Source organism: Botryllus schlosseri, chromosome 14 (genome assembly GCF_051294905.1).
Source record: "Botryllus schlosseri isolate E-star chromosome 14, Bs_hap1, whole genome shotgun sequence".
NCBI classification, from domain to species: Eukaryota; Metazoa; Chordata; class Ascidiacea; order Stolidobranchia; family Styelidae; genus Botryllus; species Botryllus schlosseri.
Genome location: NC_137249.1, coordinates 5427682 through 5441519, shown reverse-complemented (window position 1 = coordinate 5441519; position 13838 = coordinate 5427682). Strand labels below are relative to the sequence as shown.

The window sequence follows — 13838 nt, the reverse complement described above, 5'->3', positions numbered from 1 at the left end:
ATCTGCGAAAAAGACACAATCACATACCCGTCTGTAGTCGTGCGTCTTCACGAGCGCTTGTCCGATCTTGCTGGCCAACGTTCCGTCGTCTTGACTTTCTGACATGACTTTTTCGTAAATGTCGATCGCCTTGTCGGGCTGAGAGGAAAAGATCTTGAAAATTCACCGCAGACGAACGTTGTAACTTACACCTACCTCCTGTATACTCAAGTAGGCGTCGCCGAGCAATAGCTTTGTGTGTGCGGACGGCTGCTTCACAGCCAGCTCCCTAAATAAAAAATGCAGACCGTGGTAACGGTCTCGAACCGGTGCAGCATCGCATGCAAGCATGCAAGATTACAGATGCGGTCAGATACATCCCACTTCCAGGGATATTTAAATGTGTAAAACGGGCATATATTAATCTGCCAGAGATTTGGGGGTTGGTTTATACGCTATTAGCAATACTAAAGATTGCCGTTCAAGTTCGGAATGTAAGGGTGTTTCAAAGTGTCCGAGGTTTATCTGGACTCTTACCATAGTGTCCTATATGGTGTCGACACAGGCAAATCTCACGCCTCGGTGAAATTGTATCACGTCACAATTTCCATTTGGCTACAGGCAATTTGACGATCATTTTTGACCGGTTGCCGAGCATTAAATTTGGTAAAACAGGTATCAATCGAAAGCTGACTCTGCACTGATTACGAAAATATAAATTTTATTCCGCTCATGTCCCTGAAACTCCCACAATCAGCCTCGAATTTATCATTGTTATGGAGATTGGCATTGGGACGCAACAATGATGTCTGGCTATTTTTCTCTTTAGCTACTCTCTCGTTTCGCCAGACAGCATTGTTACGTCCTGAGCTACTCTCTCGTTTCGCCAGACAGCATTGTTGCGTCCCAATGCCAATCTCCATAACAATGAAAAATTCGAGGCTGATTGGGGGAGTTCCAGGGCCACGAGCGGAATAAAATTTATATTTTTGTAATCAGTGGAGAGTCAGCTTTCAATTGATACCCGTTTTACCAAATTTAATGCTCGGCAAGCCGGTCAAAAATGACCGTCAAATTGCCTGTAGCCAAATGGAAATTGTGACGTGATACAATTTCACTGAGGCGTGAGATTTGCCTGTGTCGACACCATATAGGACACTATGCTCTTACACTCGAATGATCCCCTGTTCACAAAAAGACAACACAAAAATGGAGAACGTTGTGAATTAAATCTCTAGCAATACCAATAGCCGGAGATGGATGCTACATTGATGGACCGTGCTCAGTCGTTTTGACATTCTGCTATCTGTTCATAACATCCCAATGCGTCTCAGGTATCGCACTGTATGTTGTATGCCTGCGTGGATGAATATTATAGAATATGATTATGATTTGAAAGAATTTGCAAGGAGACACTTCACTATATAAGGACATCCTATTTCATATAAAAGTTTCGAAAAAAGACCAGGTCTCAGTTGCATGGTCGTTGCGAAACCAAACATGGGCCTTTTTGTGTAAACCAATCTGGCGACAAGATGTACGATTCTTAGTTTCCCACACACACACACACACACACACACACCGTTGAAACCGGCAGCTTCAGCATTTGACCTACTGCTGCGATTAACAGTCAAAATCGAATACCTGTAACTGGGTTGCAGCCAAGTCACAAGGTTACGAGTCACAAGTCAATCTCATTATTATAGTTATGACTCAAGTTAAGTCAAGTCATTTTCAATTCATCACTGAGTTAAGTCCGAGTCCAAGTCAGCTAGTAGAGGGTCGAGTCTGACTCATGTTATGACTCAAGTCCTAGTCCAAGTCATTATATTATGTTCACTGTTCAGTTTTCAGTTCAATCCACTCCACTTTTTTAACTCTGCTCCGGTGATATAGAATGGCTCGCAGTCATAATATGGTAATTTTCCGCAGTTTTAACAGTTTCTGACCCTATTTTCCAAGTATCGGGACTGGTGGACGAAATACCGATAATGTGGAACTTTACTATTCTTCAAAGTCACAATGAAATGTACGTCTTGGGCGTCCTAGTCTCGAGTCATACGACTTCGAGTCATGCACGGTCAAGTCGAGTCATTTTACGCACTCGAAAAAAATGACTCGAATCAAGTCGAGTCACCGAAAAATCGCGACTCGAGTCATTAGAACCCTGACCTGTAACAGCCGATGTAGAGGCTTTTGTCCCTCCTGTGATGTAGGAAGATGTTTGCCATTTTTTCTTTCGCTTGCACGTAGTACGATTGCTCGGGCTTGATATCTCTCAGCATGCTCAACGCTTGTTCGACTTCTCCGCGTTGCAGAGACAAGTCCGCATTGGCGATGCTAACACGAATCTGATAAGAACAAGGTATTATTAACACTCACTGGATATTTTCAAGCCACCATTGGGAAGTTCTTGAAACAATTATTAGCACAGAGAATAGAGTATATATTTAAAACTTGTGTTATGGTAAACTTTAAGATTTGTTAAATCTTTACGATGGCATACCAAACATAAAAACAGCTACTACCAAGTCCAAGGCAATTTCAGAACATGACTTCGTGAAAAAGCTCTCAATTCCCCAGATTACGCATTTGATTTCAATAATTTAGCAGGGAGACGCCCAGACTAATGCAATTCAAACACGGCATACATGTCTGTATATGGGTCACGCTGCGTATTGGATGTGACATAAGAAATCGATTTGTTCAGTCGTGTCCCCCACGTAACCTCACCTCTTCTGAAGTTCCTTGAAAAGCATTTATCGCGTCCTGCATTACTTTTATAGCTTCGTGCTGTAAAAGGGAAGAATGACAGCGTGATGATATTCACTGAAAACTGTTGCAGTTCATTTCGGCATAGAAATCTGAATAACTATGAGCAAAGCATCAACTAAACGTTATTATTTCCATCCTGTCGCAATTGATTGAACTCACAGTATAGCAACACAATGCTTACCTGTTCATTATTCAGCTGGTGAGCCCGTACCAGTTCCAAAAAGATAGCCAACCTGTCGGTAGCAACAACGGCATTTCGTTTACCTGAAGAGTAAACGGTAAAGTTAGTCATTAAAAACATGTGAAGCTAGTAGGATTAATGTCAGAAAAAGCAGATTTTCAACAACGGGATATTACAGCTGATCACCCTTCTCAAACAAGACCACAACACTCTCTGGCTCTCCCTCCAACGATACTATATTTTCAATTTAATAAGTGCAATTTTTCATCAATATCTATTAAAGCTAATGCAAATCAGCTATGCAGAATGTAATAATATTATGATTGGAAATGACATGCTATTCGGGAGAGTAGAAAACTGTCTACACTCTATTGTTCTCTGAAGGCTCAGATTGCTGTAGGTTTGCAGAATAAGGGGTCACCCTTTTTATTTTGAATGTGACACGCAGCTCCTGTAACATGGAATTACTTCAGTAAGATGTCGGTGGCAATCTGCAGTTTTCGGCAAAGCTGTAAACGTCGGGTTTCCGGGTGCCAAAAAACATATGTGGTCATGTAAAAAAACGACGGTGACAGATTGCATGAAAGACAACAAACTGCAGACAAAAACATTCGGCCGACAATCACCTTGTCTTTGAGCGGCCGACAGAGGCTTTTTCACGCCCGGCAGAGCCAGCGCCAACTTCAAAGTCTGCACGGCGTCCGCCAGCTGCCCGCCCGTCATCAGCGTTCTGGCTTTGATGAGATGGTAAACCGGGTGGTCACGAATCTGCGGAGAAATGATAGATAGATAGATTCATTTATTTGTCACACCAGTGAAATGAATAAAACTACAATAGAGTACACTCGTGCAGTACATACATATTGGTAGTTCACAATACAAGGCAGCAACTGCAATATCGGTATCTAATCAATACTTATCTTGAGATATATTTCTGATAATGTCTATTATCTAAAGAGATGGTCAGGTAAATTTCTGAAATCTACTGGTAGAGAGTTCCAGGTTACGGCACCAATATAACAGACACTTTTCTGGGAAGACGATTTAGATACAAGCGGAAGCGATAACCCATTAGATGAGGCAGGCAGAGCAAGTGTGGTGTGAATGTACCGAGATTAAACGAAATGAGATATTCTCCAACACGAGCCAAGCCGGATGTACGGTGCAACGCCCGGGATTAGATTTGTATTTGTTCTTAGCATCAGGTCCCATAGGGGAATAGATCAAAGTGCTATTCGGGAGCGAATGTCTTCATCCATTCCGCTATGAAACTCGATACATCTCGAACATAGTTTCTCAAAGTGGGCGATCGTACCCCTTGGGGGGCCATTTTCATAGACAAGGGACGTTTGGGGGCAAAAAGTACATCTAATAACTACTATACATTCGACAAAACGAAATAAGCAATAATTGACATTTTGCCTAAATTTCGATTAGATATACATAAACAGAGCTAATATCTAATTACATATTTGGTGAGCCCGGGATTTCATCTCCGTAAAAATACGACGCGAAGGTGTTGGAGTCTCGAAAAAAATAATTTTTCATATGTTTCGAATATTTTTGTAAAAATAAACACAAGGTCACACAGACAAATCCCGGGAGGTTAATATCACAAAAACTTTCCCGGTGATATCGATTTTCGGGCTATGCATATTTCCCTTGGGCCATCTCGTGTATATATTATTAATTTTTCCCAGGGATTTGAACTAATCCATGATGATTACCACCAAAATGTGACGATTAGTATGGCCCGATATAAAATTCAATGCCACCCCACTTTACCGGCAAACCCCGATCTCACCTCAAAGTTGTGACTGAGAGCAGACTCGAGAAATTGCGCTGCGAGCGCATTGTTGCCGCGCTCCTGGTAAATGCGCGCCATCAACAAATGAGCGTCGCCGTACGAAGAGTCTTGGTCGAGACAATTTTGCAGAGTCGCCATGGCCGCATCGGATTCGCCTGTGGAATAAATTTCAATCTGTTCGAAAACAATGCGATACACAATATGTCACATAATATAACTGTGGAGAACATAAAAAGATTCAAGGTATTGCAAAAAATGCTCATACCAGAGGCCAGGGCTCATCGTCATGAAAAAAAGGCCCACCGGCAATGAAAACTTTGATATTTGCTACATCACCTTTTTCTACATTATAATTCAACATGCTGGCTCGTATGAGAGAGCTGGCCCAGATTTTGAAGTCTAACTGAGCGCAGGCCTAGTTTGTTAGTGGCACATTGTGGCATGCTGATGCTGACACACTAATTGAAATAATGAAGATCGCAATTACAAAACCCAATTGTAATCAACAGAGGTGGTCAGTAACCAAGTAGGCCTACTTTTACTTTTTTGGAGTACTCAGGTATTGCGTACTTGCACTACTTGAGTGGATATAATTTGAACACTACGATGACTACTTTCAGCTACTTGAAAACTTTCAGATTTTCGGTCAAACTATGCCTAGAATACTTACATTTTTCCTTACTCGGGAAGCGCTACAATACTTCTACTGTGCACTAGGGTTGTTCAAAAAAAACTTTTTTTCCAAATCTCCCTCGCCTAATGACTAAATCGTCAGGTTGTCCAAGAAAACGATGCACACCAAATTTGACTCAATTCCAACCAGTAACGGCCGTGCAATCTTGAATTGAAATTTTAAAATTATTATTAAAAATAAAAAAATAAAAATTCTCAAGTTTTTCTGTCAACCCCATAAAATTGTTGAGCTGTCTTCAAAGACGATGCAAAACAAATTTGAGTCAATTCCGACCAGTAGAAGCGGAGTTATTCGAGTTTTTCGTTGATAATTCTCGGATTATCCTTGATCCGGGGATTATCAACGAAAAACTCAAATAGTTCCGCTTCTACTAGTCGGAATTGACTGAAATTTGTTTTGCATCGTCTTTGAAGACAGCTCAACAATTTCACGGGGTTGACAGAAAAATTTGAGAATTTTTATTTTTTTTTATTTTTAATAATAATTTAAAAATTTCAATTCAAGATTGCACGGCCGTTACTGGTTGGAATTGAGTCAAATTTGGTGTGCATCGTTTTCTTGGACAACCTGACGATTTAGTCACTAGGCGAGTGAGATTTGGAAAAAAAAGTTTTTTTCGAACAACCCTACTGTGCACTTGTCATGACGTGACTATTTCTACTGGAGAACCAACGTCGACCACTTACAACATATCTGGTAATTGATGTGAATCTGTTTTAACAGCAATTCCACATTTGACACGGAGGCGCTGAATTATTCTTTGAGGTACCTAGCCGAAGGCAGGGTTGTAACCAAGTCACAAGTCACTCTCACTTTTATAGTTTTGACTCGAGTCAAGTCGAGTCATTTTCAATTCACCACCGAGTCAATTCCGAATCCAAGTCAGCTAGTAGAGGGTCGAGTCCGAGACATAGTGTTTTGACCCGAGTCCGAGTCATTATGTTCACTGTTCAGCTATATAGCGTCAAGGTTTGGAATCAATCAAAAACAATGTATGTATCAAATATTTCAATCATTTCAAGTCTATTTCGTTACGGCATACAGTTAAGTAGGCCGTGACTATTCAGTTACGTATTCGATACATCTCAAACTGATAGATTATATTCACCTGCCAAAAACTTGACTTTCGCAAACAGGTAGAGGGCGTCCATCATTCCGGGCAAAGATTTCAAGACTTCGTTCAAGACGCCGGCGCACTCTCTCAGAACAACCGGTATCGCCTCTCCTTGCGTTATCGCCTTGTGACGACACAAAAAGATATTACGCATCCAGACTCCAGCAACATCATTTCAAATCAAGTTTCAGGCTATCATGAAGACGCTACAGGAGCTATTCTCGTGCTTACGAAAATGAAGAACTAACTTGGTTGGTACCATTTCCAAGTTTTCGCAAATTCAGTAATTCTAATTCTAATTTGAAAAAGAACTGTGTAGCTATAATTCTAATTCTAGTCTAATTTTAAAACATTGTATAGCTATTATTCTAATGCTAATCTAATTTATAAAAGCACAAAATTTTCTAGTTGTGCAACTATGTACATTGTACACATTACCATCACTACACCGTGTTACTGAAAGACACATTGGCAATAATTTTATTCAATTTTATTCAACTACTACACTATAGGATGCTGTCGAACAAGACCGTTGTGCACCAAAGAATCACGGGAATGATGAGCTGGTGCAAATTAAACAAATTTCAGGTGAATCCACCTTTGTTACGCAGTTATTTTGAGAGCGAATCTCAGTCAGCTAAAGGCAATCAACAGTAACATAACTATTGATATTACCAAAAAGCATATGTCAAGGAGAATCTCACCTCAGACGGCCCCATGTTAAGCAATTCCTTCACTATTTCCAAGACAAAGTCCGGATTCAACGCTATCAAGTATTCTGTACCAAACGGTATGGACTGAAAATAGAAAATAGAGTTCTCTTTGAATCCCCAAAAAATTACTTGAAAATTTGTAAAATCACAATATACAAGCGACGGTGACTGAATTTCACTTCAGAACACCACGAATCACTGACGTCACAGCACGGTAGGTTCGTAAACTCACCTTGATATTCTCAAAGTGAGTTCGAATCGCCTTCGATAAATACTTCAAACACTCGTCGCTGCTTTTATTAGTGATCCGCGAATACACAGCAGTCAGATAGAGAAGTTCCTGAAAAAATCAAATCAAACAATGATTACTTTAGGGCCATATCAATCGTCAAAAGCACAGTGCAGCATAGCACTCGCACCAGTAATGCAAACATGGAGCTTTGCTTGATAAATGTGCCTATGGGGATTCGGGAAACGCACGATATCCATGACGGTAATACTGGTATCCATAATATCCCCGATTGGCGCTTAGCATTACAGGGATAGCACGCCGGGGTGGTGCAAGATTCGGAAAGCTCTACAAGGCTATATCTTCACCTTCCTTGTCCAGCGGCATATGCACATCATGCACTATTGGTGTGCTGTGTGCATATGCACAGACCGTGTGTATATATATATATCTTGAGTTGGTGTAAACATCGAGAATAAAAATATACTACATCCTATCCAGTGCAGTACAGTATTTAAGGGTGCAAACTCTGGTGTGACTAAATTGCAGGGGTTCTCAACTGCCCATATTCGACGGGTCGCATTTTAACATCAAAAAGTGCTGCGGGCCGCAGAACATTATTACCATGTGATCGTAGGCTACTACTAAATTCACAGTAATTACCAGTCGTATACGGACGTTGGATACATGTTTATGCATTCTTAAGCATTAATGGATAGCGTTCGCAAGTTTTGATTTGCTGTTATTTGTGGGAATATGTTATCTTCCAGTGGCGCAAGTAAATCAAGGCGATTTTTGATACCATTGATACCACGACTCGGACTCGACCCTCCGATCGCTGACTTGGACTCGACTTGACTCGGTGGTGAATTAAAAATGACTCGACTTGACTTGAGTACAAACTATAAAAATGAGATTGACTTGTGACTCGGAGCCTCGTGACTTGGTTACAACCCTGTCATATTCTAACAAATCTTTTGCAATGTGCCGTTCTCGGACAGGCTGCCTCACCGCCATAAAAGAGCGTTGACGAAGCATCAGTAGTTTGATATGTATGACAACCTGATTTAATCGTCAACTTTACGTTCATTCGGTTCTATACCTGGTCAGACTTGCGTCTTCAACTATCGTGACCAAAAGGCAAAACTTACAGAGGAAGGCTGAACAGACTGCTGCACTTCGTTCAGAAACGTCAGGCTGTTGGCGACCTCCTCCAAGGAATACCCGATGTGTTTCGCCGTGTGTTCGTCGGACAGCAACCGACAACGCATCGCGCCAGTCAAAGCTGGAACGCTCGCATTATCAATGTTCATCGCCGCCTGGTAACACTTGAACGCTTCTTTCATTTTCCCCTGCAAAGTTAACGCGAGCCGTAGTTTCAAGCCATTACATCGCACCCTGTTGCGGGAGGCAGTTAAAGCAGTCAGGCTTGGTAGATGTATTTGAAGAGTCTCTTGAAGGTACAGAACTTCCTCATACAATTGAATAATATATTCATATTCAAATAAACCAGAATATTTTTGGTAGACACTCATCAGCCCCTGACAAATGTCGGCTGAAAATATTCAGGTTTATTTCAATATCAAATATTATTTAATTGTGTATTGAGTTCCTTCAAGAGTCAGAAGTAGAAGTAGTACAACCGTAAATAATATCTACTTGATTACAGCGATATCAAAGACACGTCAAAACTACTTGAAGTAAAAGTAGATATTTAAAGTCTCGAGTGCGTAGCTTCAAAGAGTAGATTTGATCGATGGGTGAATTTTAGCGGTCGATTTGCAGGTGGCTATTTTAGAAATTACAGGGTGTTCCTCGCGACTAACACAAAATAACTATCGACGCTGTAAATAGGGGCGATTAAATAAAACATATTCAGTTACCATGGTACGGGGGCTCTTTCGACCACTTTTCCACAAATTTCACTCAGAAATGCGATACAAATATATCAAAAAAACACTTTCTATTGCACCCGCAGTAGCAAGACATTGAAATCATTGCTTAGCGGTCAATTTATATGAACCTCATAATTCTCATGATTCAAGCATATGTACAAACCGCATTACCATCAACGTAATTATGTGGTCATATTGCTAATCCAGCACAAGTAAATAAGCCGGATAACCACCACTTTGATTCACACTTTCAAGAACAAGGATCATTCATGTCAAGACAGATTATTCGGAGATTCAGTAAATAGCGCGAGTTCTGCACAGTGCACACAGATCAATCGATGGTTAATCGATCATTTATCTTATACACCAGAAAAGGAGAGAAATTAACTTTTCCTGAGGCTAGAAAATACCCCGAAATGAAAGCAAATTACGAGTTGTGATGCAAACACAGTTTTAAACAAACGACCGAGCAATGTCATCCGTGGACAGTGAAAATAAAGTATCAACATCTTTTGGTAACCTTAATGATGTCAGAAAAAGAGCAAAAAGGCCAGAAAGGCTGCATCGAAACACCAGAAAGGTATTTATTTACATATGTCAATATTTCCATTCCAGCAGTCATAGATTACAGTCCTCTGAGTCCCTACTACCATGATGAAAACATACATCAATATTTCCATTCCACCAGTCACAGATTATATAATATCGATATTATAGGCGAGCTAAGCATCGCACAAAATCAGGCCATGGCTGCCAACGCATGCAGTACACCATAGTGTCCTATATGGTGTCGACACAGGCAAATCTCATGCCTCAATAAAATTGTATCACGTCACAATTTCCATTTGGCTACAGCCAATTTGACGGTCATTTTTGACCGGCTTTCCGAGCATTAAATTTGGTAAAACGGGTATCAATCGAAAGCTGACTCTGCACTGATTACGAAAATATAAATTTTATTCCGCTCGTGGCCCTGGAACTCCCACAATCAGCCTCGAGTTTTTCATTGTTATGGAGATTGGCATTGGGACGCAACAATGCTGAACAATGCTGTCTGACTCTTTTTCTCTTGAGCTACTCTCTCGTTTCGCCAGACCGCATTGTTGCGTCCCAATGCCAATCTCCATCACAATGAAAAATTCGAGGCTCATTGTGGGAGTTCCAGGGCCACGAGCGGAAAAAAAATTATATTTTCGTAATCAGTGCAGAGTCAGCTTTCGATTGATACCTGTTTTACCAAATTTAATGCTCGGCAAGCCGGTCAAAATTGACTGTCAAATTGCCTGTAGCCAAATGGAAATTGTGACGTGATACAATTTCACTGAGGCGTGAGATTTGCCTGTGTCGACACCATATAGGACACAATGATTACACCGTAGTGCAGTCTATTCTTGCAACCAACCTGCAGAAAATACTGATATCCGAGTTCGCTTGTGTATTCCGCGTGCGCAGTCTCCACCGACAAGGCCCTTTCGAGCAGCGTGAAAGTCTGATTCAGCACAGGCAAGTTTCTACCGCACTGAGCAAGGGGTTGGAATTAACATTGCGCCTAAAACTGAACATGATAGCGGCTCACCATTCGAGAAAACACCCGGCCGCACTTGACGTACAAGGATGTGTTCTGAGGTTCGAACCGGTCAATGATCTGTATTGAGAAAACAAAAATAAGCGTCGAAAAGATGTACACTAGGCACAAGTTTTGTTATACTATGTTGGCAATGAAATTTAATATCTCCAATGTCCAATCCGACAGCACTACGACGCATTATTCATAATGAGTTTTGGAGTTCTGTTCAATCTTATACCCATAGGTGGTCAGGAATGAAGTATTTCTACTTTTCGGCGTACTCAAGTAGGTTTCAACTACTTGCACTAACTTGGCCGTCAATTCTACTTCTACCGGTGTACCAACGGTGACTAATTTATCCGTGTATATTGTAAGGATCATCGCAATGCCTGATATGGTATTTCGGCCAATAAGGTCAATGCACATTCCCTGGTCTAGCACATACATTATTATCCAGCACTGAAAGCAAAAAGATTGATCAGGCACAGAGATCTCGGATTCTTGATTAGTGGTTGACGTGGTTGCAATACAGATCGGTGAAATTTGAAATAAAATTATTTGTGTTTAAGACGCTCTCTAACTTCAGAAAAGCAGCGTAAGACGATGTATGTGAATGTTTGCGTTAGCCAGGAATATATCGAAAATAGAAGACGATGATGGCCACAAACATCTACTACAGAGTTACAATGCAACATGCAGAGACAAAGATAATTCCGGAAACAAACTTTTTCGAAGCTACCTGAATAAGATCGCCCGTCATGGTGACGACATCGCTTGCTCTTCCTTCTAGTGCCAGAGTGTGGATAATTTGAGTCTTCAGCGCTTCCGGGTGTCGAGAATCGAGACTTAGCAGCCTGGAAATACCGAACGAACAGTATTGAACGCACTCTTGCTTCGAAATCAGCTCGCTGAATCCCAACTTGCTTTTGGTTGCAATTGACTGAACATTGTTTCAAGGACTCGTGTGGACCTTCTGTTGACATTTGAACTGCAAATTTGTTTTTGTTTCCACTTGATAAAACTCACAAGTGGCAATTTTAAACAGAGTTTAATTCCTACTTAGCAAATGAGTCTGTGAATCATATTGCTTACCAATTTTCCATAATCAAGTATGTACCGTAGACAGAGGTAAGAACGCAGTCAAACTAAATCAGGAACGGATGTATTCCACATGATGCTTCAAATTGTGATGATATTTTTTTAAAGAACCAATAAAAAACAATCAAAAAACACTACCCTAGAATCTAACATCAAAAGCCGAGATTTATTTGTACCGCTACAATGACCTAATTCCAAACGATTATTAAACGGCCTTGTAAAAACCGCAAGTGTGCATTAGCACATTTCAATAGGATAGTCATATTGAAATGAACCCGAATCTTTTCGGCTGACACTCGTCAGGGGTAATCCTCAGCAACTAGTAGAGACTACCCCTGACGAGTGTCAGCCAAAAATATTCGGGTTCATTTTAATATGAATATACTGCAATCGTATATCGAAGTTCTGTACCTTCAAGTAGCTCATCAAATAAGCGCATTTGCGAATGCTATGAGTGCTAAAAGCCGAGATAAAGTTGTAAATCACACCGAGCCCGTGCATGATAGAAATTAGTATACACCCAACCTGGAAGCAGCATCCAACGTTTGATCCCAATCTCTCTGAGCCATGTGCACACGCATCCTCTCCACGTAGGCCGGGGTGAAGTTTGGGTACGCGACGATAGCTTGGTTCAGAAACTCCATCGCAGGCTTATATTTATGCCTCACTTTATAAACTCTGGAGACATACCACAAAATACGTAGAAATCTTCGAAAAACAGGAAAAAGAACCCAAGACACCACCTCGCTTTTCCCAGCAATGCCCACGGATCTTTGCTGTTGAGTGACAACGCTTCTTCAAACGATTTGACAGATTTCTTCACAATAGAATCTCTTTCCGATGTCAATTCCATCCATCCCTTGAGAATGAGACCCTACAATAGCGATCCTAGTTACTTATACCCGAATAGTGTGATATATTTGCTTCGAAATTTTGCAGACGACTGTATAATAGCACCGAAAACGCACTGAGAAGGCTTCGGTCTGACGAGGACCATTTTAAGTAAAACTTTGGTTAGCACAGCACTAGCTACTAAGTGCATAATATATAGGTAACAAAAATTTAGCCTCAAAGTGCAAACATTAAAAACATTGTCTTCTGACCCCTTCACCCAAATTCCTCTCCTAGATTGTTGAATTTTTCCAGATAGAAAGTTTCTAATAATTATCTCCAATAGTATACTACTAATATTCACACTATGGCTGCAGCCAATAGCATAAAAGAAGTGCTATGAACATATCACTGAAGTTGTTCACCTGGCACAGACACACCGTACAATCATCCAATAAAAAGAAAACAATCATAAAAATATGCCATGGACAGAGGATATTGCGATTGTACCTGTCCTGGAGCATCTGAACTCTTCAACAGCCTATCAACATAATCTTTCGCCTTTTCTGGTTTATTCAACAACCACAAGGTCAAGCCGGCAAAGTAATACGTCTTTTCTCCGGCCGCACGACGTTCGTTCTTCATTCTAGCCTCCAATTCGTTCACGGCTTCCCGATCTGTGAATATCGAAAGCTGTGCTCTGTATAGTAGGTAACATACGGCAAACAATTCCTAGAAATCAAAGGTTATAATAGTAATCACTAATAGATATAATCATAGCGGGTTTATCTCTCTAATTATAAGAATCAGTATTTAAGTACTTTAACCTAGATTCTTCATAGCATACACATTGGACATATAACAAGATACTAACCATATCATATGTGCAGGCCAAAGCATGCAGTTCAAATGACAGTGTTTTATTGCTGGGCTGAGAGAAAATTGGAGAAATTTT

The 13838-nt window shown here is 40.7% G+C and overlaps 1 protein-coding gene across 2 annotated transcripts in view; it reads right to left on the bottom strand.

Annotated features, from left to right (window-relative positions):
* The window catches only part of LOC145454972 (tetratricopeptide repeat protein 21B-like), a 35030-nt gene that overhangs the window by 16948 nt on the left and 4244 nt on the right, over window positions 1-13838 (bottom strand). For both annotated transcript variants that reach the window (XM_080332900.1, XM_080332901.1), the window contains 17 exons: window positions 13394-13560; window positions 12796-12926; window positions 12578-12730; window positions 11694-11808; window positions 10964-11032; window positions 10790-10906; window positions 8644-8844; window positions 7496-7603; window positions 7255-7347; window positions 6545-6674; window positions 4740-4897; window positions 3562-3703; window positions 2936-3018; window positions 2713-2772; window positions 2152-2330; window positions 196-268; window positions 28-138 (listed from right to left, as the gene is read on the bottom strand). In XM_080332900.1, coding sequence (XP_080189026.1) covers window positions 28-138; window positions 196-268; window positions 2152-2330; window positions 2713-2772; window positions 2936-3018; window positions 3562-3703; window positions 4740-4897; window positions 6545-6674; window positions 7255-7347; window positions 7496-7603; window positions 8644-8844; window positions 10790-10906; window positions 10964-11032; window positions 11694-11808; window positions 12578-12730; window positions 12796-12926; window positions 13394-13560 — 2090 coding nt within the window. The remainder of the gene's footprint in view (window positions 1-27; window positions 139-195; window positions 269-2151; window positions 2331-2712; window positions 2773-2935; window positions 3019-3561; window positions 3704-4739; window positions 4898-6544; window positions 6675-7254; window positions 7348-7495; window positions 7604-8643; window positions 8845-10789; window positions 10907-10963; window positions 11033-11693; window positions 11809-12577; window positions 12731-12795; window positions 12927-13393; window positions 13561-13838) is intronic.